Source organism: Caenorhabditis elegans, chromosome X (assembly GCF_000002985.6).
Source record: "Caenorhabditis elegans chromosome X".
Classification (NCBI taxonomy): Eukaryota; Metazoa; Nematoda; class Chromadorea; order Rhabditida; family Rhabditidae; genus Caenorhabditis; species Caenorhabditis elegans.
The window spans coordinates 9233417-9255789 of NC_003284.9; the positions used below are offsets into that span (position 1 = coordinate 9233417).

Sequence of the window (22373 nt, forward strand, 5' to 3'; positions counted from 1 at the left end):
AGGTTTTTTTTTTCATTAAAAGAATGGCAAATTCTTTTTTAAGCAAAACTATTTTAGATTGAAAAGTTTTCGTTAACATTACTTTTTCAAATGCTGAACTTAATGAAAATGTTGAATTTTTCCACCGTTTCAAGCTGCATCGGCTTGATTTTTGAAATGAATAGTTTCAGTTTCAACGTTTTAAATATTCTTCAAGTTCTTTCCACGAAAAAAAAGGTCTGTTGTCGCGAACAATAATTTATTTCCAATAAAACACAAAAGATTAATTGGAACGAGATGGACATTGACAATATCCAGCGTCTGGCCCAATTGGTCCTTCCTTTCCGCACTTTCCAGGGGCTCCATCCTTTCCGTGAGCTCCAGTTCTTCCATTTTTTCCTGGGTGTCCTTGACGTCCTTCGTCTCCTGGATTTCCCTTGGATCCATCCTTTCCTGGCTCTCCTTGTTGTCCACGTGGTCCTTGTGGTCCTGGACGACCTGGGTTTCCTGGTGTGTGAACGGTTCCTGGTTGTCCTGGCTCTCCGCGTTGTCCTGGTCTTCCTTGTGGTCCTGGACCTCCAGTCTCTCCTGGCTCTCCGACTGGCCCTGGTGTTCCGGCCTCTCCTGGAGTACCGCGTTGACCTGGACGTCCACCGTTTCCTGGTGGTCCTGGTGGTCCGGCATCTCCTCGTGGCCCACGTGGTCCAGCTGGACACTTGATGCATCCACCTGGAATGTCATGAGTGACAAGAAGAGCAACTCCTGGAGCTCCGTCTTTTCCATCCTCTCCATCAGGTCCTGGAAGTCCGGCAAGTCCTGGCTCTCCTTTTTCTCCTGGTGATCCAGCTGGGCAAGCAGCAGCACGAGATTCACATTGGCAGCTATCAGAATTTCTTTTGTTACGTAGATTGATTCCCATAAGTTTCTTAACATCACGATGAACGGAAGCAGATTGTTGGCGAACTCCTCCATGAAGAACCATAATGTTTCCCCATGCCACATCAGAAACGTCCTAAAAATATAATATTAAACTTGAAGAAACGAACTCGTGTAAAAGAAATGAGAATCACCTTGAAATTTTCCATTCCAATGGAGATATCTTCGCTAAGTTTGTTAATGTCATTCATAATAACAAGAACAGAGCATAGCGATGCAGTGATAACCACAGCGCTAGTAGCACAGGAGACTGTGAGGGCGAATGTCATCGTCTGAGACGTTGATGACTGCTTTCGACATCCTACTGTCTTTTATAATAATGTTTAAACCACGAAAAAAGTAGTCCTGGGTATCAAGTATTCCATGATGGCGTCGTACAACGACAGCAAGAAAAAACTCTGCGGCGAATTTGACGTGCGTAATATCTTATCTTATTTCCAATCAGTCTAACGGTTCACGATCAGGATCTGATGAATCCCCGGTTGTCAAAAAATGAGCTTAATGTAGAAAAAACTTGTAAAAATATGAAACGTATTTCAAAATGTGGTACCTGTGTAGTACACCTGTCCCAAAAAGATTTTCCAAAATGTTTTCCATTCCTTTAATGATAATTCAATAGAAACGTGAATTTGATTTGAATTTTAGGCTTTAAAAACTGTTCATAAACGTAATGCAAACAAAAAGGGTCATATCAAAAGTTCAAAATGGATAAAAATTTTTCAGCCAATACTACACAAGTACCGAAAATTTGATTCTAGCAAATATATTCTCCATAATTCGCAAATTTCATTAAGAACATGTAAACAAGTATTTGATAATCAGAAAAAATTGAGGAATGACAACATTGAGTCGTTATCACGGTATGCTACAGGTACAATTAGGAGGCAGATGATTGTGAACAGTGTTGCAGTGCAAAAAAGACATAGTAAAAGTCGATCAACGACAGATGCAAGTTGTTGCCACTGCCATTGAATTCGAGATCTTTCGTCAAGAATCTGAAAATAAGTTATTTTAATGAAGATCTCTCTCTCTCTCTCTCTCTCTCTCTCTCTCTCTCTCTCTCTCTCTCTCTCTCTCTCTCTCTCTCTCTCTCTCTCTCTCTCTCTCTCCTCGTGGTCCACATAGTTTCTAATTGGGTTTTAAGAAAGTTTTTTTCGTGGAGATTTTTGTCAACAAAAGGAAGTGTTCTTTCACTTCAGCGAAAAAATATGTTGGTTCATAGTCATAATTTGTCAATAATGTAAATATTGATGAGCGTCTGTAGAGAAGCGCAAAAAGGCAACAAAATTAACGTAAAAACTATTGAAAAAAAAATTGGAAAATAAAGTTTCCAAAACACTTATTCTGTACGAATTTGGTATCTTCAATATTTTGTTATGTTTGTTTTGATGTTAACCATTCAATTACTATAGAAGATTTTTTGAAAACTTGTTCTCCTGGCAGTAATGTTGTAACTGTAGTATTTATTGAGTTTGAGCTGTCAACAAAAATCAATAAGGAGCATGCATGCTGTAATCCTACAACGATATAATTTTGGCTTTTTTTGGCAATTGCTCTTCTGTTTTTGATTGCATTTTTATTATTTCAAACTCTGAACACTTATTTGAAACTTACTTCTTCTCGTATTTCATGTTGCTGAAGACTTCGGTAAACCCTTTTTAATATCCGTCTAAATCTTGTTTCGAATTCTGTCAGCACAGAGTTGGATGAAGCACTTATTCTTGGCATTATCTGAAAAGATTTTATATTTCGGAACATGAAAAGAATGCTTGAACTTACGCCATCACTAACAACGCGTCCAAGAAATGTGCTTTCACTTGCAAAATCTTCTCTAATAGTTGACCCGTTCATAGGTTTTGTGTCTGCTGCCAGGCAGCTCATGATGGACTCTGCGTAGATATGCTAAACAACAAGTTAATGTTTTGTAGTTTGTTGTATTAACATACCACAAGTGGGTCCATGCACTCGCACTCTCGATTTGCATTTTGCTCTTTTGATTTTGCTCTAACGTTTGACATATTTTTCACCCTTTTCAAATCTCGAAGTATTGAGCTTCTCCGAATAGTTGACTTTTTGCTCTGGAATACTTCCCCTCAGATGAAAACTGTGAAAACTTAAGAGTATATATTACAAATGTTAAAAGTGAAATCTACGGTGAACACAAAACTGTGAGGATACAGTTTCAAATTATACAAAATGTTGCAATCAAAAAATTTATGAACTGAAATACCTGTGACGCTTTTAGCAATGCTATACTATCGGGTTCTCTTATTGACATTCTCATGAAAGTGGCCAAGTACCCCAGAATCCACTTCTGCATCCACGCAGGCACGTGCCTTCCCTGATTAGCTGCACCATTCCTGTGCATGTTAAGAGTGATTACATTTACGCATGTTGCTAGGCAAACCATAAGAAGAGAAGATACGTAATACATTCCTGAATAAATAAAATATTATTTCTAAAGATATGCAAAAAACGGTACTTGTGTATAACAACATTATAAAATTTATTTTTTCAATTTTTATTTTAAGTAGTGTAAATGCGTATCACGTTCAACTAAAATAGATAAGTCAATAAAAATTTAAATAGTTTGCTTAATGTGGGGTTATGACACACCAACACCGAAAAAACTAACCAATTAATGGAACACCTTCGGATGTTGGGGGTATTGACTCAGTGATTGACTGCAGATACACACCCATGGAGAGCAAAGTTGTTATGATCATGTTAATTTTCTCGCCGGTTTCCGGGGGCATCAGGAAACCAAGAACTGCCATTGATGAAATAAGAACGCAAGGAACAATCTGAATTTTAAAGTATTCAAGAGAATCTTAAAATAAGTCATAATTTTATCCGTTCTGACTTGTTGAAAAATGTGAAAAACTTTTCTAAATTGCCAATTTTGAGAGGAATGTATTTTTGTTTGCTATTTTTTAATCAGTCGCCTTCATTACAGACAACTCCAACCGACTTACATGATTAAATACGTAGAACAAAGGACGTCTATGCATATGTATTCGTATCACAATTATTGGCCAATCACTATTAGTATCCGATGGAAATGTAACAACTTCTCGAACAGCCGTCATATCCACAAGATCAAATTCGCTGTTGTTCATATAACTTGACAAATCCCCTTTGTCCGTGTTCAACCCGAGATTGATTTCTGTGATATCATGGGACCAGGAGGCAAATTTCAGATCACATTGCTGAAAATAATTAATAGTTTTTCGAAAATTTCTCTGATCCTCACTTGATCATCGAATGGATAATATCGAACCCGTATTGGACAAGAACTCCTAAATAGTGCGGAAAACAGCCATGTCACGTTTCCGTCACTTGTGACCATTACATCGGTGGAGACGAGGGATGCATAGTATTCTCGGATAGCGCTGCAAAATGGGAACAGGTTTAGTAAAAGATTTGAAGATTTGGAGAGAAGATATATTTGATCGATTCATTAAATGCATTAAGTATGTGGGGGTATAGCTCAGTGGTAGAGCGCTCCCTTAGCATGGGAGAGGGCTGGGGTTCAATTCCCCATACCTCCAGGAACTTTTTTTCGAAGATGAGATGCATTTTCTCCACAGTGACGAACTACTCGAGAAAGCGGCCAACAACAATAGTAACAATAGTAACATTAATGCAGCTTTACCACCACATTAACATTAGACGTCTATAAATACGATTTCCTAGTTCACTTGGTTTTGACTAAATTGAGTTGAATTAGTGTTCAAATATTAAAATAAATGAAAATACAATTTAAAAATCTGTTTCTCACCCGGGTATAGTTTTAAAAAATTTATAATGCATAACGTTTACTAAAGCTCACAATATTATATCATAGAGAAATCAACTTGCTAAACTGACAAGATTAACAAGAAATCCCTATTTCAACAAAAAATGACTAGCTAAATTTTCATCTCGACCATTGCACTCAACCATGAAAAACATCATCGTCATGTTTCAATAACATGGAGACGCACATGTCATTCCAAAGATCACTTCAACTTTTCCATAATTACGCCTCCTTCTCCTTTCATCTCATTTGTCCGCTCATATCAAATTCAATACGTTTTGTCTATAATTATAGGATGTCTGCAATGTTTCCAAAGCATATGAACTCTTTCCCTACACAAACCTCGTATTTGATTTGAGTTGGCGTTTAGATGTATGCAAATTTGGTGTACTTAGTGTGGACAATTGTGTCAATTATGTAAACAAGGTTGCATCAAATGCATTTTTGTGCGCTTGAAAGTTTTTCGATGACCAACTTGGGAACATGATTATTGACTTTTAGGTAAGTTTTTTTAGGTAAACCTGTTTTGAAAACTAGAAAAACAAATGTAACAGAAACACTTTGGTTCATGAACATTTTTTTAAATGAACATCGACTTACGGCATGTACGGACTTTCTCTATCAAAAAAAAAATCAAAGGCAACAATCCGGTCTTTCTATCTTCGTGCAAAGATACCGTTTGTGGTATATAACGAGAAGATGTCTATATATTTGGTCATTTAATGATTTAAGCGGGGGTATAGCTCAGTGGTAGAGCGCTCCCTTAGCATGGGAGAGGGCTGGGGTTCAATTCCCCATACCTCCAAAATTTTTTTTAAATGACAACCGTGAATCGAGCATAATTTTTTGCTAAATGTATTTAAACATTTTAAAGGAATATTGTGAGTTGGAAGCTTTTCGAGATGCGAAGTCGGTGTGAAAGCAGCGGACATCTATCGAGACCCGCAATTGATTGACCACGCATCCTCCCTGTGTGTCCCGAATAGTCTTTACCTTGCTTTCAAAATCAAAAAAATTGTTTATGATAGGGCTCAATAGAAACAAGTGGAACAGAAACAAATTTCATGGGAATGACTTTTCATTGAATGTTTATATGGACACTTAAAAATAACTTTGCTACCGCTTATTCCATGAAAATTGAGATAGTCGTCTCTTCTACATAGACTAATATCAAAAACAAATACTAATTTACATGGACATCGTTTTCTTTTCAAAAGGAGCATATTTTCTCGCTTCGCCCATAACATATGCTCCTTTTCTTTCTTTTTTCTTGTTTGGGGCCACCGCATACAAATTGAAGTGTATATCTAAATGAACGTAACGCTGGTTCGCTCGCTGATATGTAAGCATGTAAGCACGCATCTGAGTTTTTTGTTTGTCGGCTCAAAAACATCATTTGAGCAATGAGGTTCGACCCCTTATATGACAAACCGTTCACACACACAAAGTCGAAAACAAGTAATTATTTTGTTTTCATTTGACTAACAGCATGGAAAAAGAAGAAGAACGTAGGCAAAAATTACGTTTTCAACACTTTTTATCTGCCCTCAGGTGCCGTTTGCTCGTTGAAATATGCTTGGCTCATAATGAGAATGGTGAGAATAAATCTTTTCCAAAAACGAGAGGGCGTGTGAGTAAGAAAAAACACACAGAGAAAGACCGGAAGATTAGCATTCAACAGAAATGAAAATGAAGAGGCCTACCAATTGAAAAAACTTTGAAAGGAGAAAGTCCCAAGAATATTATTATAGTTCCCAAATTCCCAGAAGTGTGAATATTTGCAAAACCTCCTAATTAATAGAATATAAGAAAACTTACTTGTTTACCAGAATTATATCGGGTTTCCAGATTCTTGCATGTGGAATATATATTGCTTTAATTTCAGACCAAAGGCTTTCATTCCACGATAATCGAGGATCCATCCAATTGATATTCAGCCAGCTTCTGGTTGTTAGAGCTTGATTTCGTTCATCCTGAAAAAAGTTTTCTATGCATATATTCGAATTCCATAAACTTTGCTTTCAATATAAACATCCTAATACATTTCTAGTAACTCATTTGATTGTGATTTTTCAGAATTCATATTGCGGTTACAAGAATATTTTGTGAAGCCATTCTTATATTCTTCAGAAATAACAATTTCTCTCAAAAGTTGCTCACATTGAAATGAAAAATCTCAAAAAGCTCTCAAAAGTTGGTTCTGAATCAAGCACCAAAACACTTACATCAGGAAAAGAGAAAACAGAATTACAAACTTCTTCTTTCCCACTTTGCATCTCGAAAACTCACCATTTCCACAATCTGATTGAGAAGAAATCCAAATGTGACATTTGTTGGTTGAGAGTGATGTATACATGGCCTCACATCTTTTTCGTAAACAGTATGATCTAGTAGAGACCTGTACAAAGCCTCTTCGGTTCCATCAATTGAGCCCTCTGAAACAAGGCGAGATCTTCCTGGTAGTTTGTTTAAAGAAGCATTAGTAGACCTAATTTGTCCCTGGGGACCATAATGATGAACACTTCCAACATTTTCTTTATCACAACACAACAATCTTTTGTTTTACCCTTCTGCAGCTCTGAACTTGTTGTCTGTGTAAATGCAAGAGTTTTACTACTCTTTTGGTTACAGCTCAAATTCAATTTGCCAAATGACTCGGTTTTTCGTTGTTTTCTGAACTTTGCCCCACATCGTCCCAAAGATGATGCATCTAGGTGCCATAAAAACCGGAAAAAAAAGAAAGCTAGTTAGAGTAATGCATTTTTTTCTTTTCTTCACGGATGTCTTTACTTTTTGGAACCCCTTTTCAGTTTCCACGACTACTGGTCCTCAACTCGTCCGTCACATTTTGTTGGATGAGCTTTTGAAGATGAGACATCAAAGGATATCGAATCTATTTATGCTCAAAACAACAAGAGTGGAAGAACCAGAGAAAAAGGAGGAGTGGTATGAGAAGAGTTGGTTGAATTGAAAAATGAAATCCAGAAGAAAATAAAAACTGAGAAAATGGGATGAAAAAGTAAAATGACGGGAGTGTTGGTTTTGAGATTTTGAGTTGATGCTGCATGGATTAAAAGTGACAGTTGGCTTTGTGTTATAGCGTTTTAAACTTAAACTTGTTCGCCTTTTGAAAAAATAATACAACTCACTGATCCGAAGAGCTTGCTCAAGCCGGTTCTGGTCAAAGTGGGGCATTGGAATTACCGCAGAACTGTGTTGTTCTTGTACCGATGGAGCAAATTTTGTAATCGTACCTATTGTGTTTTCCTCATTGTGGGGTTTCTGGAACTTTCTGCAAAATGTGAGCATTCGATGTCGACTTAAGAAGTTGTTAAGCTGCTAAAAACTTTTTCGAAGCACAGTTTCTCTCAAAAATTTGAGTCAAATGTTCATTTGTTTGAAAAGGAGTAACTGTTCATATTTTTAACTTTTTGAGAAGTTTCATTGTGAAATTTGTTCATTCGACCACATTCTGGTTCTATGCGTTTTAAATACCCACAACCGTTCCTCCTCGTTTGAGAAAAAAATATTTTCAATAATTTATTAAACTATTAAACTGCCCAAGCTTTCAGGACAATTCCAAGTTATCTGTTTTGAACTCACGCTTCTGCTATCTCAAAGTGATTAGTGTCATTTTCTTGTCTACTATCCAGCAACGAGAAATGCACACGACTTTTCGTATTTTGGTGTTCAATTCCAGCAAATCGACATGGTACAAATTTAATGGTTAGAAGAATGGAGACAGTTAGACACGAATAACATATGATCATAAAGAATATTTACGGGGGGAATTGAGGGCCCGTCGACTGGACTGACTGCTTGAGTAGCCAATTTGAGAAGGACCGGGGGTGATGGGCGGGAGCACAGCAGATGCACAGAGGAAGAAGAAGCAGGAGGTCTTCTCTTCTGACGTACGTGATGTGGAGTGCGAATGTGATGGTGTGGAAGGGAGCACAAAAAAGGAAGAAGAAGGCAGCGAAGGAATGAAGCAAGAGAGGAAGCAGAGCTCGACGAACAAGTTTTGAACGGTGCCGTGGCTCTTCGAGTTTGTGAGGGCGGAGTTTGAGACAACGACGACCCAGATGAAAGAAGCAGTGTGCCAAGGAAGCGACATGTTTCATATTCTGCGGTTTTCTCACAATAATTTGAACAAAAGGAACACCATAAAAAGAAGAAAAACCACTGGGTAAAATAAGAAACGAGTGGAAATATGAGTGAGGTGAAAAATCAACCTATTCAAACGTGTACCAAAAGAAGAATTGTTTTTTTTTTTTGAAGTTTCTTGCGTTGATAAAACATTATACCCTTGATAAAAGCGCAACTAACTAGCCATCAAAATTTTTGGTAGTAGTATTCAAACTTTAGAAGAGTATAAAAACAAATTACAACAATATATATATAATGTATCAGCTTTTTATGGAATCTGTGGTCTAGTGCAGAAATTAAGAAAAATTGCCAGAAAAATGAAAACAAAAAAGATTTTTTAGCTTTTAAAATACTATTCGTAGCATTTTGGAGTATTTTCATGACACATAACGTTTGCACAGCTTGAAAATTATTGTTTGTAATTGAACTGACAATAATTTTGGAGAACGCAATCAATTGAGTATAAATTGTGAAAAACAGCGTAATTGATATCACGCAGTTTGTCGAACGCTGAATAATTGGGTAGATATAAATAAGAAATGGGTCTTTTAAATCGTTCCAAAATTTATAAGTATATTTCTACATATTAATCATTGCCAAAGTATTATCTGAAATTCTAGATTTGAGAAAAAACAACAATGTTTTGAAAAAACAACAACAACAGTATTCTTCTTTAATTTTGGACGTAAGACCAGGAAAATAACATTACAGCAATAGCAGTAAGTACTAAATGTTTTTAATTAGAAAAATAGGTTAGACTAACTTTTTCGACCAACTTGTATAACATCCGTGCTAGATTAGATAACTACCGCATTTTTTCACCGTTTTTCTATCACACCTAATTTGATATCATCGAAACTTGCCTCTCACAATGGTTTGATTAATTTTTATGTACTACATACTAACCCTTTATCTTTTTAAATTGATTGGCATTTTGAAAATCACAAATCAGTACTTGGTTAAGTAACTAAATTACTCATCGTACATAAACAAAAACGGACGAGATTTCGGGGTGGAGGGATGCTTCCACCTGTTGAGACATTTCAAGATGTTGTATATACAACGGTGTTTGTGTTGAGCAGGATCCGTGTGCCAACCTCAACCACAAAGCTACCCTCCTTTCACCATCCCTCTTATCACCCCTATTTCCGTGCGTCCTCTTTTATTTGCCACTACAACCCAATGGATCCATTCTTTTTTCTTTTCCTCGCATTTTCTACGTTTTGTTTTGTCTAAATCCCCTTATAAAACGTCGATAATCTTATTTCAAGTACTTTTTAAAGATCATTGGCAACGTTCAAATGAAGGTGGTTCTGAAATGGATACGGGCGTTTTTCTCGTGGTAAGTGAATTTTAGGATATGCTGGCGCACGGTAAGGTTTGGCAGGCTTTACTATGAAAGCATCAAAACAGTTCCTAGGTTTTGAGAATTGCTGAACAAGATAAATCACATGATAATGAGATACGGTATTTTTTACAAAGTTATTGTTCAAAAAATAAATTTGAAGAAAAGAAACTGTTATACTATAATCTGTTCAGAAATTAATGGTTTAAATCTTATTAGTCAGCAATAAATTTAGTAAATCATACTATATGCAAACAGAGCAGGTTTTTCCACAAGGATTGGATTTTTTTAATGATTGTTTTTTACTAAAATTTTAAATGTCTATATTCATAATTGCATTAAGATTCATATGAATCTGGAAGACAATTCAAAACTTCAATATATTTTCAATACGTAATATTTGGCAAAGGTTGTGTGGACCAAAATATTGCTACGGGTTTATTGTGTGCAAAGTTTGCGCAAACTTTCCCATCTAGAATTTCCTGCCCTGCCAACATTCAGCAACACCTCGCAATTGTTTGTTAATAATTGTAAATTTAGTGATGTGCACCACCGTAAAAGGGTTGTACAGCTTCTTGTAAGTCCATTTACAAATGGGTTGAGAGCCAGGGTTTTCAAACCACAGTAGAGCATTTTTGGCTACTTGATTTCTTGAATGTCTCATTTTCTTGATTTTTTGACTTTTCAATGCGAGTTTTCTTGAGTTCTTAATTTTTTCACTGTGAAAATGTTTACCCACCGCTAGAAAAAAAACCGATTAAATCATCACAACCTAAACCAGTACATTTTTCTATTTTTGGTTTCTTTCTTAAGCTGACACATCAAATGCAAAGCTTGCTGCAAGTACAACTTATCGGGATAATCAACTTGATTATGACCGTTAAAGCTTGATTGTTCCATTTTGTTATAAAAGCGAAAATCAAGCGAATAACAAAAGATTTTCAATTTTTTTAAAATTTATCGGAAAATTCTTCATACCGTGTTTTCTGCAAAAGTTTGCATTCTCTAATAAACTTGCCCCCAAACAAATTGTTTGAAAACAATTAAATACTTACATTATTCTTGCACTGAAACCAAAAGTGTTTTGTAGTAAATTCTTTAGTATTTAGAGTGAAATGAACCTAATTATATTTAACATACTAACAAAAATGTATTTTAAAATGTTTCACATGCTAATAAAAAATTTGCTTCACGTGCGAGAGTTATAAAAAACAGAAAATTACTTATTTATTTATTTATTTTGATACGATTAGTTAATCGTGTGAGAAATAAAATACCAATACAACATACATATACACATAATCGTAAGAGAAATCAATACAAATAAAGTAATAAGCAAAACATAATAATCAATTGACATGTAAAATGTACAATTATCAACTGAAATTGAGATTAGTGAATAGAGACTTACATGTGTTTGTTTGGAATATATCATGACACCAATTTGACAACTTTTTTTTCAAGTAAAGATCGCCTATGAAAAACTTAACTATCTTACCATTCATCAAGAGCAGTTAATTGATGATGACATAAAAATTAGAAACAACAAACTTTCAACCCTGAATATTTCATATTGTATGGCGGAAACTGTTCACTTTCTCAACATCGCGATTAATGTACTCTATTTCTCATCCACCTCTTCTTCTCAGTTCTTGCAAAATTTGGTATCATTGTTTCTTCTTTGTCTTCTTCCAATTTATTGATCTTCAGACGTACAAATCCAAAATTTTGTTATCAGATCATCTTTTAAATCCATTTATTAGTGACAAACAGAAAGAAAAATAATGTGAACACAGTGAAAAATCTTGACAATCGTATTTGATTTGCGCAACAAATTCTCGCCCTTTCCACTAGTTGAACTGCTTTTCGTCAAGCATATTTTCTTTTGTTTCTTGTTCTTTTGAAATTTTGAGAGGTTTACTTTACTTTTGATATTTTTCATGACTCATTATTTTTTGAACTATGAGGAAACTTCAGAAAGGTAGTGTAATTCTGCCGATTCCACCGATTATAATCGCTGTTTCCCTTTCCAAACCCCACATATAGAAGACAAAAAGCTGGTTTTGCACAGGTTTTTTTTGCAAAATTTTCAATCAAATATACCCTCTCGAAGGTTTTTATTCGTTTTGAGCAATTGACAGTGCTCTCCGAACTTTTTTGAATGAGACTGCGATTACGTGGGTGATTTTTTGTTGACAAAGGTTGCGCGGAGAAATAAGGTGACGATTTGAATCATTTGTCTTTTCTGGTTTTTGTTTTTCTGTATGTCTGAAGTGTTCCAAATGAAACAGTTGTATTTTTATCCTATATAAATGAAATATTAAGTTTTAAATAAAATTTTAAAAAATACGTTGAATACAAGTAGTTATGCTTCTATTATTAAGTTTATTATAACCCATAATAACACCTCAAAAATGAATAAAACATACTGGTTTTTCCTTAACTTGAATTGAACGTGATATCCGAGTTGATCGAACTTAGAACGTTTTTACCAAAGACTGTTTATTAAAAAAATAATTCTCAAGTTTCTAATTTAATCCGAAATTCAAAAAACGTGGTGGCACTAAATAGTATGTTATAAGTTCTAAGCAATCACTTTCTAATTTTTCAAAAAACACATTTAATTTTTTATACCTACTTTTACAAAACTACTAATTGCTATTGCATAATTTGCAGAACTAAGAATATTTTATAGGTTATTTCCTCACATTTTTTGAACACAATTTTCGGTATTTGTGAAAACGCAAGCAAATATTTTTGTAGTTCTATTTTTAATCGAGCATTTGCAAGATTTTCTCCTGAACTAACGGCATTCTACAAACTTGTTTAAACATTTTTCTTAAATTTTTTAAAATTGAAATTGAAGCTTATATTTCAGAGATGAAATCGATGTTTTTTATATGTCAATTCTCATTACTTTTGCATTTTCAGTGACAAGTAGATGAGTCATCATTTGTTTCCGTGCTAAAACATGTCTTGACTGTGAAGCAATGCCGTTGCCCCCTTGCATTGTACTCGCGACCTCCTCTCCCGTGTCTACTGTTTGCAATTTGCATTTTCGTATTTCGCTTGATTTTTCCCTTTAGCTTGTAAACACTTGTCAAGTTCTATGTATTGTCTGGTCACTTTGATTAAAACAAAAGTTCAAGGTCATCGCTACGGCTTCTAGTTTTGTAGCCGTTTTTAGGTGTACTTTTTATAACCTTATCCTTTTCTGATATCATCTATAACAATTGTATTGCGTTAACGTTTTCTCCTTGTCGACAGATATTAGACCCCTTCACGTTCTCATATTTAAGTGCGACCTTGACAACAATTGACGCCTGTCTTCCATGAAAATCGGCGACATTTTTTTGAGAAACGTAAACATTTAACCATTTTTCAGGTTGTTCAACATGGTATGCTGTTTCGGGAAAAAAGATGAAAGGACCAAAACGATTGAAAAAGAATTACACAAAGAGAGAAAAATTATGCGGCGACAAGTATAATTAAATTATTTTCTAGTGCAAAATAATCGACAATTTTCAGATTAATTTATTGCTTCTCGGATCCGGTGAATCTGGAAAGTCCACGTTTGTAAAACAGATGCACATAATTCACGGGGCCGGAGAATTTACAGCAGACGAAGTTCGAGCTTACAGACAGCAGATATATCAGGTTTCATCCTTTTACGTGGTTTAAAAAATTCAAAGAAAATTATTCACAGAACGCGATAAGTGCAATGCGGGTGTTGTTAGATGCTAGGAACAAATTAGGAATTGCATGGGAAGATCCAAAAAGACAAGTGGAAGTTGAAAAAGTTATGAGGTAAGTAGAATTTATATCTAAAGTCTGAATACAATCCAAAATTCTACATTTTTCCTAGAGATCAAGAAATGCGTGAATCAAACATTCAACTGTTATAGTTTTAAGAAGAATTTTTGGTATCGTTTAAAAATAACAAAGAACTGGATGAAAAATTTTTAACAATGAAAACGAAATTAGATTATTCGTTCTAATCAAAATTCCACACTTTTTAGAAATCATTCAAAAAATTAACTTTTTTTCTTATTGCACTTAAATACATTAATATTATAGATTTTCTGTCGGCGATTTATTAAAAGGAATTGATTTCACCACGTTTGTTGAAGTAGCCCCAATCATCAGTGATTTCTGGAACGACGCTGCGATTAGAAAAACATATGAGCAAAGAAACTTATTCCAAATTGTAAGTTTTTGATTTTTTTAAATTATATATGTTCTGTTTTCAGAGTGACTCCTGTCAGTACTTCTTTGAGCATATTCCACGAATCGCAATGCCTGATTTTTACCCAACAAACCGTGATATCCTTTTCTGCCGAAAAGCGACACGTGGCATTTCTGAACACATTTTCGAGATCAACAAGATTCCATTTAGGTTTGACTTTTTTCCTCAATGGTCACGGACTTAGTTTGTGAATTATATTGTTTCAGGTTCATTGATGTTGGCGGACAAAGATCGCAACGTCAAAAATGGTTTCAATGTTTTACAGACATCACAAGTATTTTGTTCATGGTCGCCAGTAACGAATACGATCAGGTTAGAGATCAAGACACACTTGTTCTGGTGTTTACTATACATTTTTCAGGTGATTCTCGAAGACAGACGGACGAATCGAGTTGTCGAATCACGGTCTGTTTTTGAGACGATTGTCAACAACAGAGCGTTCTCTAATGTCTCCATCATCTTGTTCATGAACAAAAATGATTTATTGCAAGAGAAAGTTCCCAAATCCGATATCAGACAGTATTTCACGGATTTCACAGGGGATCACACTTTAGTGAGTCTATATTATTGAGAAAAAACGTGTTTGACAATAGAAAAATGTATCTTGTATCAAGCTATATTAAAAGGAAAATCATATTTGGTAAAAATTAGGGGAGTATTACACAGCCGACATGTTTCGGGCATTGGAATTCACGTATTACGGAAATCTTTTTTTCTTTATTCATTCTTTCACTGGAACTGTGAGGGTACAGTTGGAAATGTTGTGTTTTACTCACGACCTTTTCAAATCTCGAAAAATTTCAATAATTAACGTTAAAAGTTTTTTTTTCTTAGAGCAAAAAAGTTGTTATTTAAAAACTTGTTCTTTTCCAGGTCCGAGATGTTCAATTTTTCCTTGTCGACAAATTCGAAGCATCTCGCCGCGATCGTGCACGACCCTTCTTTTATCACTTCACCACTGCCGTCGACACTGAAAACATTAGAAGAGTGTTCCGAGATGTACGTGAAAGTATTTTAGAGCAAAACTTGAAGACTCTCATGATGCAGTAATATATTTTCTTGTTGTTGCTCAAATGTTTCCTTCAACAAAATGGTGATTTAAATCAGTTTAATGATACAAACCTTATTTGTCCATTTAATTCAGTTCAATGCGATTCTACCAATGTCCCACTTTATTTTTTATACAATATCATTTTTGTGCATATTTATAGTCATGATAAAAATTTACACACTTTGACCTAAATGCTTATTCACAATGTTTTGCATGTCAAAAAATTTAATAGTGCTAAATTTGACAGAATTGCACCAATCTACTCTAAAAAATGTTGTAAAAAACTAAACCACAGCATTTGAAAATCGAATGGTGTGAAACCAGTTTTGCTTTCCGAGAGAATCCTTATCAAATTTTTTTAGAACTACTGAAAATTATTCCTGTAGCACATAAAAATCTGAATAGATTAAATGTCTTTTGTAGCTCAGATAAACTGGAGTCACGGCAGAGCGACAGAAAATCACTGCTAATCAGGAAAAGATAGTAAAACCATAGATTATCAGCAGAGAACCACTGCTAATTAGCAGACCATTGCTAATTAGCTAAAAACCACTGCTAATCAGCAAAAACCCATTGCTAACTAGCAGAACATTGATTATTGACTTTATTTTGTTTTTCTTTCGTCGTATTTCACATATTTCATTTCCTTGACCTTTTTTATTGTATTTTTTGTGTGATATGTTATCGATATGTGTTAATTGTTAATTCCAGTGTGTTTTTCAAAGATTTGTATCATTCCAGGATAGAAACGGAGGATTATGGTCAGAAATCCAAAAACAACAGTTCGAAGAATTTTGAATTCAGCACCCCGGAGTTTTCTGATTAAAAGCGTGACAATAGTTGCGCTAGGTAAAGTTTTTAAAAGATTTTATTGGGACTAAATAACTACTTTCAGACCCGACGGACAATAATCATGGTTCTCACCTCGAAGTGATATTGAATCGTTTTGCGAATCTTATGATGAAGACTAAAACAACTATTTCGGAAAGATGTAATCATTAAAAACAACTACTCGGTGAAATCAATTGTTAATGCTATGTCAAATCACTGGATTGATTACGTGAGCGATCAAAAATAAGGTTCTATTTCGGACTATTTAACATTGCAGCTGATTCCGAGAGAGCAACAAGGATCCTTCACGACAAGCAAAAAGACGTAGCCTCTCATATTCTTCCCAGGAGACATGATAAATTGGCCAGCCGGTTCGTTTATGATTTACATGAGCGAGCTACATGAAAACCGTTTTCAGCTCTTCTTGCTGCGGCAATCCAGTTGGACAACGATCAGGTGGACATCAATCGCCTTTCAAGTGTTGTTAATATGCTGTTCAAGCATCATATGAAAGGCAGATTGTAGGTTTATTGTTATTTACTTCAAAAAGCCCGCGAATATTTTTTAACTTGAAAAAAACTATGTTTTCACAATTTTTTTGCAGCGATCATCCCGCGGATTGTATTAAAACACGATGGCCAGAATCCACCAAAGACCGTGCTGCCAAAGCGTCCGAGCGTCCGATCAATTCTACCAGAGTAGCGAGGATATCAATGAGGAGAACTTTCCATCAACTTCAAACTCTACTGGCAAGTGAAAATACCATGACTTCCCAAAAATTCACTAGTTTTCCTGTTTTTGGTACTTTCGAAATTTGTTGTTTTATTTTTTTTCCATTCTTAATTGAATGTTTTTATTGTTGTTTTGTCATTTTCTTCATTTTCATAATAAACCTTGTTTTTTTTATGGTTTTATAAAAGTTTGGCTCTGCGCAACAACAAAACTAGCTAGTAAAAAAGCAGAACTACGTAGCAAAACACCACCGCTAATCAGCGGAAAAGCACAACTACTGCGGTTGACTAAGCCGTGGCATAAATGCTAATTAGCAGTGATTTTCTGTCGTTCTGCCGTGACTCCGGTCTATCTAAGAGCAAAAACCACAGAAATAATCAAAAGTTATTGTTTTCATTTTGTATCATGTACTATTTGGGAGTCTTAGGTATTAAATTCTGGAAGTCAATCAGCGATATAGGTTAGTTCGTCATCCTCTATCAGATCAATAGAGCAATCGGAAACTATTATCAAATTACAGAAAATGCTTGAATTACAGAAATGAATTACAGAAGTATTGTAAACGTTTGAATTTTTGGAATCGGTTTGTTTATGAGTCCTCGAATTAAAAAGGTAAATTGATGTTTTCCACGCTACTTATTGTTAGCAACATAATTTTTTTAATGGGTAGTGTTCCTTTCTCGCTTTGGCAAAAACACCCAATTTGCATTTCAATTTGTAGAAACAGTGGAACTACAACGTCGCTTTGAATAATTGTATTTTTTCATTCGTTTTTCTTGATTAGTATGAAAATAATTTGAAAACTTTCCAATTCCATTCACTTTTCGCTTTTTCTTACGCAAATGAAGGTGTGTTCAAAATGTGCACACATGAATTTGGTTTCGAAAATGTTACTTATTTGTACTTCCCAGAAAACCTCTGAACGTCAATAGAAAAAAAAATACAAACAAAACCACAAAATCGTATGGGTAAGAATACTATTTTCTTTTGCATTTTTTTTTGAAACTATAATTTTAATTCAAGAAAAAACTAATAGCTAAAATTAACTTGAAAATGTTTCAAACTAAAACAAAAATAAACCCCTGGTACTCATAGTGAGTGTGGTGCCCCTCTGTGTCTTTTTAATTTAAGGGCTCAATTCTAAATACTATATGTATACTATGTTGTTTTTCGGCGTTCTCTTTTCCGTTTGCGGCGTCCCTCACAAAAAAAAAGAGAAAATTTGAAACTCTCGTTAGAGATCTGTGTATGTTTTTGACGTGACTCATGATAGAAGAGGCGTGCTTTCATCCTCCAATTTTGGAGCGTGGAAAGGCCGTCGCTGGACAAGTCGAACATATTGGTTAGCACGGTTTCTTGTATATAATAGTAGCCACTGCTGCACAGAAACGGACACACCTCCCGGTCAAACATTGCCCATTTTACTGCACACCGTCTTCAGTTGTCACCACTAATACGGTTCATTTCGTATTCTTCATATTTTTCAATATGCTCTATTTAACACTTTTTTGTGTCTTTCTTCTATTCTCACCTGTTTTTGCGAAGTATCCTTTGGCGGAACTCAGAGTGACTAAAGGTACTATTTAAATTACTTAACAAGTTCAACTTGAAATTGAATTTTCATAAGTATTAATGAGTCCTAAAATAATTTCATATCGAATCGATGGCACATTAGTTTTCAGATTTCAGATTTCGAGTTAGATTAGATATGATAGATTTTAACTGTAAACATCGTTGTTTGCTAAGAGTACAGGAAGAGTAGATGTCATAGTTTTTTTTGTTGCTAAAATGGACTAAAACTAGCCCCTAACAATTGAGTTTCATAAAACCTTAAAACTTTTGTATAGCAGTTTGTAATTTAAAAAAATCCTGACTGAAACTTGAAATTTGACTCCCTCTTATCACAACAGCCTAAAATTAAAAAGTATCTAGAAATCGCTGTAAGGCTTATTCTAGTTGTTTCTCTCCGAAAAAAAAAGTCGATTGATATCTTTTTCGGATTTTTTGAGAAATTTTACGAAGTCTTATTATGACATTTGGACGCTTGAGGTAGGTTTTTACAGTCGTTAAGAAAAACCACACAAACTACTCTTTCCAATGACAGTGATTTTTTGTAAATCTAAATTTCATACCCGTAGTTTATTTACTTTTTTAGAGGCACTATTTCAAAAATTAAAGCACTTTTGAAGCGAAATTAGAAATTACAAACCATTCGAATGGAACAATTTTTTGAATACATGTAAATCAAATTGTCTTTAGCTTTGAATGTAAAGATCAAAATATTATTATTGATGCAACATTAACATAAAATTAAAATAGTAAAAGTTTGATAAATTAATTTTCTGTCATCGGTGCAAATGTAAAAAGTGAAAATGAATCTTTATTTTGCAGGCCCACCCAAAGTAGATGATATACCGTCAAATGAATACATTTTCACTCAATATACCATTGGAGAGACGTACACATTCGAGGTTCATCTAGATGAAACTACTCAAAACGATTACATTATCAATTGGTGCAACATGAATGGTGATCAATTGATTGGTGCAAGAGGGTCAGTTATCTTTTCTCATCGAAGATCAAGTTTTTAATATATTTTGCACATTTAGATGCGTAAACTGTAATCAGTGCGGATATGAATCAGTTGAAACTCATTCCTATAATAGACCTGGTGCCATTAAGCGAACTCTAGTGCCATTTGTTGCTGCCCACACGGTATGCAAACATTCTTTTTTTTTCTTACTCTTTTACAATTTCAGACAATCAACTTCGAATGTGAAATTGAAATGTACATCTGCTCTGGGTGTGCCGAGGTCAGTGAATCCATTATTCTTTTTCAGTTTTATAAATGACGTGTCGAATATGAAACTAAGAGTTTCTTGAAAAGAAAACCAGCAAACGCCCAAATAAATCATTTCTTTCCGAATCATATAATTTTATGAAAAAGTAAAGATGACACGCCGGTGGGTGGACGCCGACTGGAGTGACTAACAATGCTGATGAAATAAATAAAGACTGAAACCATCTTTTGCAGCGCTCGTGTGAAACTTCTCCACTAGCCCTCACGAGTAAGTTAACTCCGTTTGGCAAAAGTACTACTGTAGCACTGATGTATCCACCAGCAGGTTACGCGATGCCAATGGGTAAGTGATTCTTATAACTTTCTTTTACAGGCATGGTTTTATATTAACACATTTTACCGTTTTTTTCTTACGCATGATATTCAGGAGCCTATCCTATTCCTATTCCTCCTAACATCTATCCAACTCCTCCTTTCGGTGGATTTCATATGCCACCACATTCTCCACCACATGTGCAACCACCTCCAGTTGTAAACCCTGGGGCGGTTGGTACTTATACGGGTATGTCTTCATTTTTTTCCAGATTGTTGCATGATTTTGAGTTATTTCAAATCGCGACAAAACTCTACTGATATAGGCGAAGTAGCGTCTTCTTTTTTTGTTTTGTGCAAAATTATCTAAAACAGCGGAATAACAAAATGAAACATCGAAATTGGTTCTGAAACTATGACACAAAACTTTATATTATTAAAGAAAAGTTGATCAAGCTCCGCGTACTGATGTTTCTAGTTTTTAACAACTTCTACGATAACTTTTATTCCAGGAAATATATTGTATATTTCTTTCTACAAAATTTTTTACAGGTTACGGAGGAGCGTGGCCATGGTGGGTGTGGCTGCTCATTATCCTTCTCCTTCTTCTTCTCCTTTGCTGCCTTTTAGCTCTTTGTTTTGCTGCTTTCATGAAGAGGAAAAGAGAAAAGAAGGCTGCAGCGTAAGTTTCAGCACTTTTTAGATTTGTTTTGTTTTGTCCGTCTTCGAGGGATGACGAAGAAGTCGTATAGTTATAGTTAGTTTCTGTTTTTCCCTACATACACATACGCACACATTCAAAACATATGTACGCACAGAACAGAACAAATATGTTGGATACAATGCAAAACATAGATTGTACATTACATTACTACATATCATTTCTTTCCAGCGTTACTGTCGTCGATGGAAAAGATTGTGCAACAGGGACTGATAGAGTGTCTGTGACATGCGTTGGAACCGATACACAGGATATTGTCAAAGTTCAACCAGCTGTATGTAAATCTTTTGTGTAGATTTAGAACACAACGGGTTAGATTAGGAAAACAGTTTTCAAAACTCTGAATGAAAGGCTTGTATGAGCTTTCAAGATCAATAGGTTCCCAGTTTATTGAAAATTTTTACTAGAAACTGGATGGCATATATAATTTAATGTTACCATCTGGAATGGTGATGTTTTTGATAATCTAATTTGATAATAATGTTGTTTTGCAATTGATTTCTAAAAATCTATAGTTCATGTTTTTCAGGTGGTTCTTGGTGCTGATAGTCTTCAAAGCCACCACCAACAGCATCACCAGCACAACCAATACTCCAGAAACCAAGCAGAGTACGACCAGGGTTCTGTGATGGCTGGAGGAACGTATTCTCTGAGAGAAGGAATGATCCACGAGGGTTATACCAGGACTCTTCCGTAAGTCCTAGTAAAAGCAAAGCTTCAAGATTATTGTTCATGTTTCAGAAGAGAGTCATACTCTACTAACGACCGATATGCCAGTCGTGATCGTTTCGAACGTCAAAGCCAGGATAAGTACACGGATAGATCCAGCTACAGAAATTTTGCCTACGAACGGGATATGGGAAGAGTTGAACCAATGGACGGATTTGATGAGGTTGAAACCCGTGAAAGAACCTATTGTTTGAGCGATGATGATCAGGAAATTGTGGAGAAAAATGTCAAGAGAACCCATACCACCAGGTATTCATAAAAATATGTTTGAACATGTAAATCAAATTTATAAGCTCGTTTATATGTAATAATATGATCAGTTTCGAAAAAAAGCCGCATGTTTGTGCAAACGTTAACTGCTTATTATAGATACGTAACAGAATCGTATTATAGATACGTAACAGAATCGCGAGAATATGATCAGGACCATGACAATGAAGAGCGAATGCGTGGAGACGAGTATCATCACGCCACATACACACACAGCCTTCCAGTTTAATTTTATGTATTGATTTCTATTGTTTGTTTCCAGTTACTCTCTGTCTTTCATCGGTTGTTTTATTTTTCTATTCTCATTTTTAAGATTTCAGATTCCCTATCCCTACTTTGCCCATCATTGGCCCGCCATTTTTAGTTTCGAATCGCTTTTTTTTTTAACATTTCTAGTTATGTGAACACTCCCAAACTGTCTTTCCTCATTGCCTAAAACAATTAATAAAAAACAGTTTAATGATCTACAAATTGCA

General features: G+C 35.1%; 4 protein-coding genes and 6 non-coding genes across 11 annotated transcripts; 6 read left to right on the forward strand and 4 right to left on the reverse strand.

Annotated features, from left to right (window-relative positions):
* Window positions 1-221: 221 nt before the first annotated feature.
* On the reverse strand, window positions 222-1202 carry col-175 (Nematode cuticle collagen N-terminal domain-containing protein). The gene is made up of 2 exons (NM_001392819.1): window positions 1050-1202; window positions 222-991 (listed from the first exon to the last, which is right to left on the reverse strand). Exons 1-2 carry the CDS (start codon window positions 1182-1184, stop codon window positions 263-265), a joined length of 864 nt encoding a protein of 287 aa, NP_001379775.1. The 5' UTR covers window positions 1185-1202; the 3' UTR covers window positions 222-262.
* Window positions 1203-1686: 484 nt separating this feature from the next.
* Window positions 1687-8807, reverse strand: lgc-4 (Ligand-gated ion channel 4). The gene is made up of 12 exons (NM_077155.5): window positions 8318-8807; window positions 7864-8006; window positions 7004-7149; window positions 6533-6687; window positions 4169-4307; window positions 3891-4124; window positions 3551-3719; window positions 3146-3351; window positions 2862-2993; window positions 2695-2817; window positions 2530-2646; window positions 1687-1910 (listed from the first exon to the last, which is right to left on the reverse strand). The coding sequence occupies exons 1-12, from the start codon at window positions 8482-8484 to the stop codon at window positions 1734-1736; spliced, it is 1908 nt and encodes a 635-aa protein (NP_509556.4). The 5' UTR covers window positions 8485-8807; the 3' UTR covers window positions 1687-1733.
* F18G5.10 lies at window positions 1935-2030 on the forward strand. Its single transcript, NR_071823.1, has one exon. It is a non-coding gene; the product is annotated as an Unclassified non-coding RNA F18G5.10 (non-coding RNA).
* Window positions 4394-4465, forward strand: F18G5.t1. Its single transcript has one exon. It is a non-coding gene; the product is annotated as a tRNA-Ala (tRNA).
* On the forward strand, window positions 5447-5518 carry F18G5.t2. Its single transcript has one exon. It is a non-coding gene; the product is annotated as a tRNA-Ala (tRNA).
* On the reverse strand, window positions 5699-5719 carry 21ur-13848. The gene has a single exon (NR_071824.1).
* Window positions 8591-8686, forward strand: F18G5.8. Its single transcript, NR_071825.1, has one exon. It is a non-coding gene; the product is annotated as an Unclassified non-coding RNA F18G5.8 (non-coding RNA).
* A 4783-nt stretch (window positions 8808-13590) lies between the features above and the next one.
* Window positions 13591-15687, forward strand: gpa-12 (Guanine nucleotide-binding protein alpha-12 subunit). The gene is made up of 8 exons (NM_077156.7): window positions 13591-13687; window positions 13734-13862; window positions 13912-14012; window positions 14283-14412; window positions 14456-14601; window positions 14658-14763; window positions 14813-15004; window positions 15325-15687. The coding sequence occupies exons 1-8, from the start codon at window positions 13601-13603 to the stop codon at window positions 15499-15501; spliced, it is 1068 nt and encodes a 355-aa protein (NP_509557.1). The 5' UTR covers window positions 13591-13600; the 3' UTR covers window positions 15502-15687.
* A 2684-nt stretch (window positions 15688-18371) lies between these two features.
* pes-8 (Patterned Expression Site) lies at window positions 18372-22362 on the forward strand. Of its 2 annotated transcripts, NM_001373414.2 has the most exons (11): window positions 18511-18641; window positions 19457-19619; window positions 19675-19780; window positions 19825-19878; window positions 20100-20208; window positions 20293-20427; window positions 20730-20859; window positions 21070-21172; window positions 21428-21591; window positions 21640-21876; window positions 22021-22362. In NM_001373414.2, exons 1-11 carry the CDS (start codon window positions 18554-18556, stop codon window positions 22124-22126), a joined length of 1395 nt encoding a protein of 464 aa, NP_001360736.1. In that variant the 5' UTR covers window positions 18511-18553; the 3' UTR covers window positions 22127-22362. The 2 variants fall into 2 exon arrangements, with proteins under 2 accessions (NP_001360737.1, NP_001360736.1); NM_001373415.1 differs by lacking the exon at window positions 20293-20427 and having other exon boundaries at window positions 18372-18641.
* Window positions 20902-21045, reverse strand: F18G5.9. The gene has a single exon (NR_071826.1). It is a non-coding gene; the product is annotated as an Unclassified non-coding RNA F18G5.9 (non-coding RNA).
* Window positions 22363-22373: the final 11 nt, after the last annotated feature.

Excerpts from the sequence above, each read along its gene's own strand:
- gpa-12 (NM_077156.7), top strand. The coding sequence starts at position 13,601 with ATGGTATGCTGTTTCGGGAAAAAAGATGAAAGGACCAAAACGATTGAA. Across the intron at positions 14,013-14,282 it reads GAAGTTGAAAAAGTTATGAG|ATTTTCTGTCGGCGATTTAT; the intron begins GTAAGTAGAATT and ends TTAATATTATAG. Across the intron at positions 14,764-14,812 it reads CCAGTAACGAATACGATCAG|GTGATTCTCGAAGACAGACG; the intron begins GTTAGAGATCAA and ends TACATTTTTCAG.
- pes-8 (NM_001373414.2), top strand. The coding sequence starts at position 18,554 with ATGCTCTATTTAACACTTTTTTGTGTCTTTCTTCTATTCTCACCTGTT. Across the intron at positions 19,781-19,824 it reads CATTTGTTGCTGCCCACACG|ACAATCAACTTCGAATGTGA; the intron begins GTATGCAAACAT and ends TTACAATTTCAG. Across the intron at positions 19,879-20,099 it reads TCTGCTCTGGGTGTGCCGAG|CGCTCGTGTGAAACTTCTCC; the intron begins GTCAGTGAATCC and ends CATCTTTTGCAG.
- lgc-4 (NM_077155.5), bottom strand. The coding sequence starts at position 8,484 with ATGATCATATGTTATTCGTGTCTAACTGTCTCCATTCTTCTAACCATT. Across the intron at positions 3,720-3,890 it reads TGTTCTACGTATTTAATCAT|ATTGTTCCTTGCGTTCTTAT; the intron begins GTAAGTCGGTTG and ends TTTAAAATTCAG. Across the intron at positions 2,647-2,694 it reads GACGCGTTGTTAGTGATGGC|ATAATGCCAAGAATAAGTGC; the intron begins GTAAGTTCAAGC and ends AAATCTTTTCAG.
- col-175 (NM_001392819.1), bottom strand. The coding sequence starts at position 1,184 with ATGACATTCGCCCTCACAGTCTCCTGTGCTACTAGCGCTGTGGTTATC. Across the intron at positions 992-1,049 it reads TTGGAATGGAAAATTTCAAG|GACGTTTCTGATGTGGCATG; the intron begins GTGATTCTCATT and ends TTATATTTTTAG.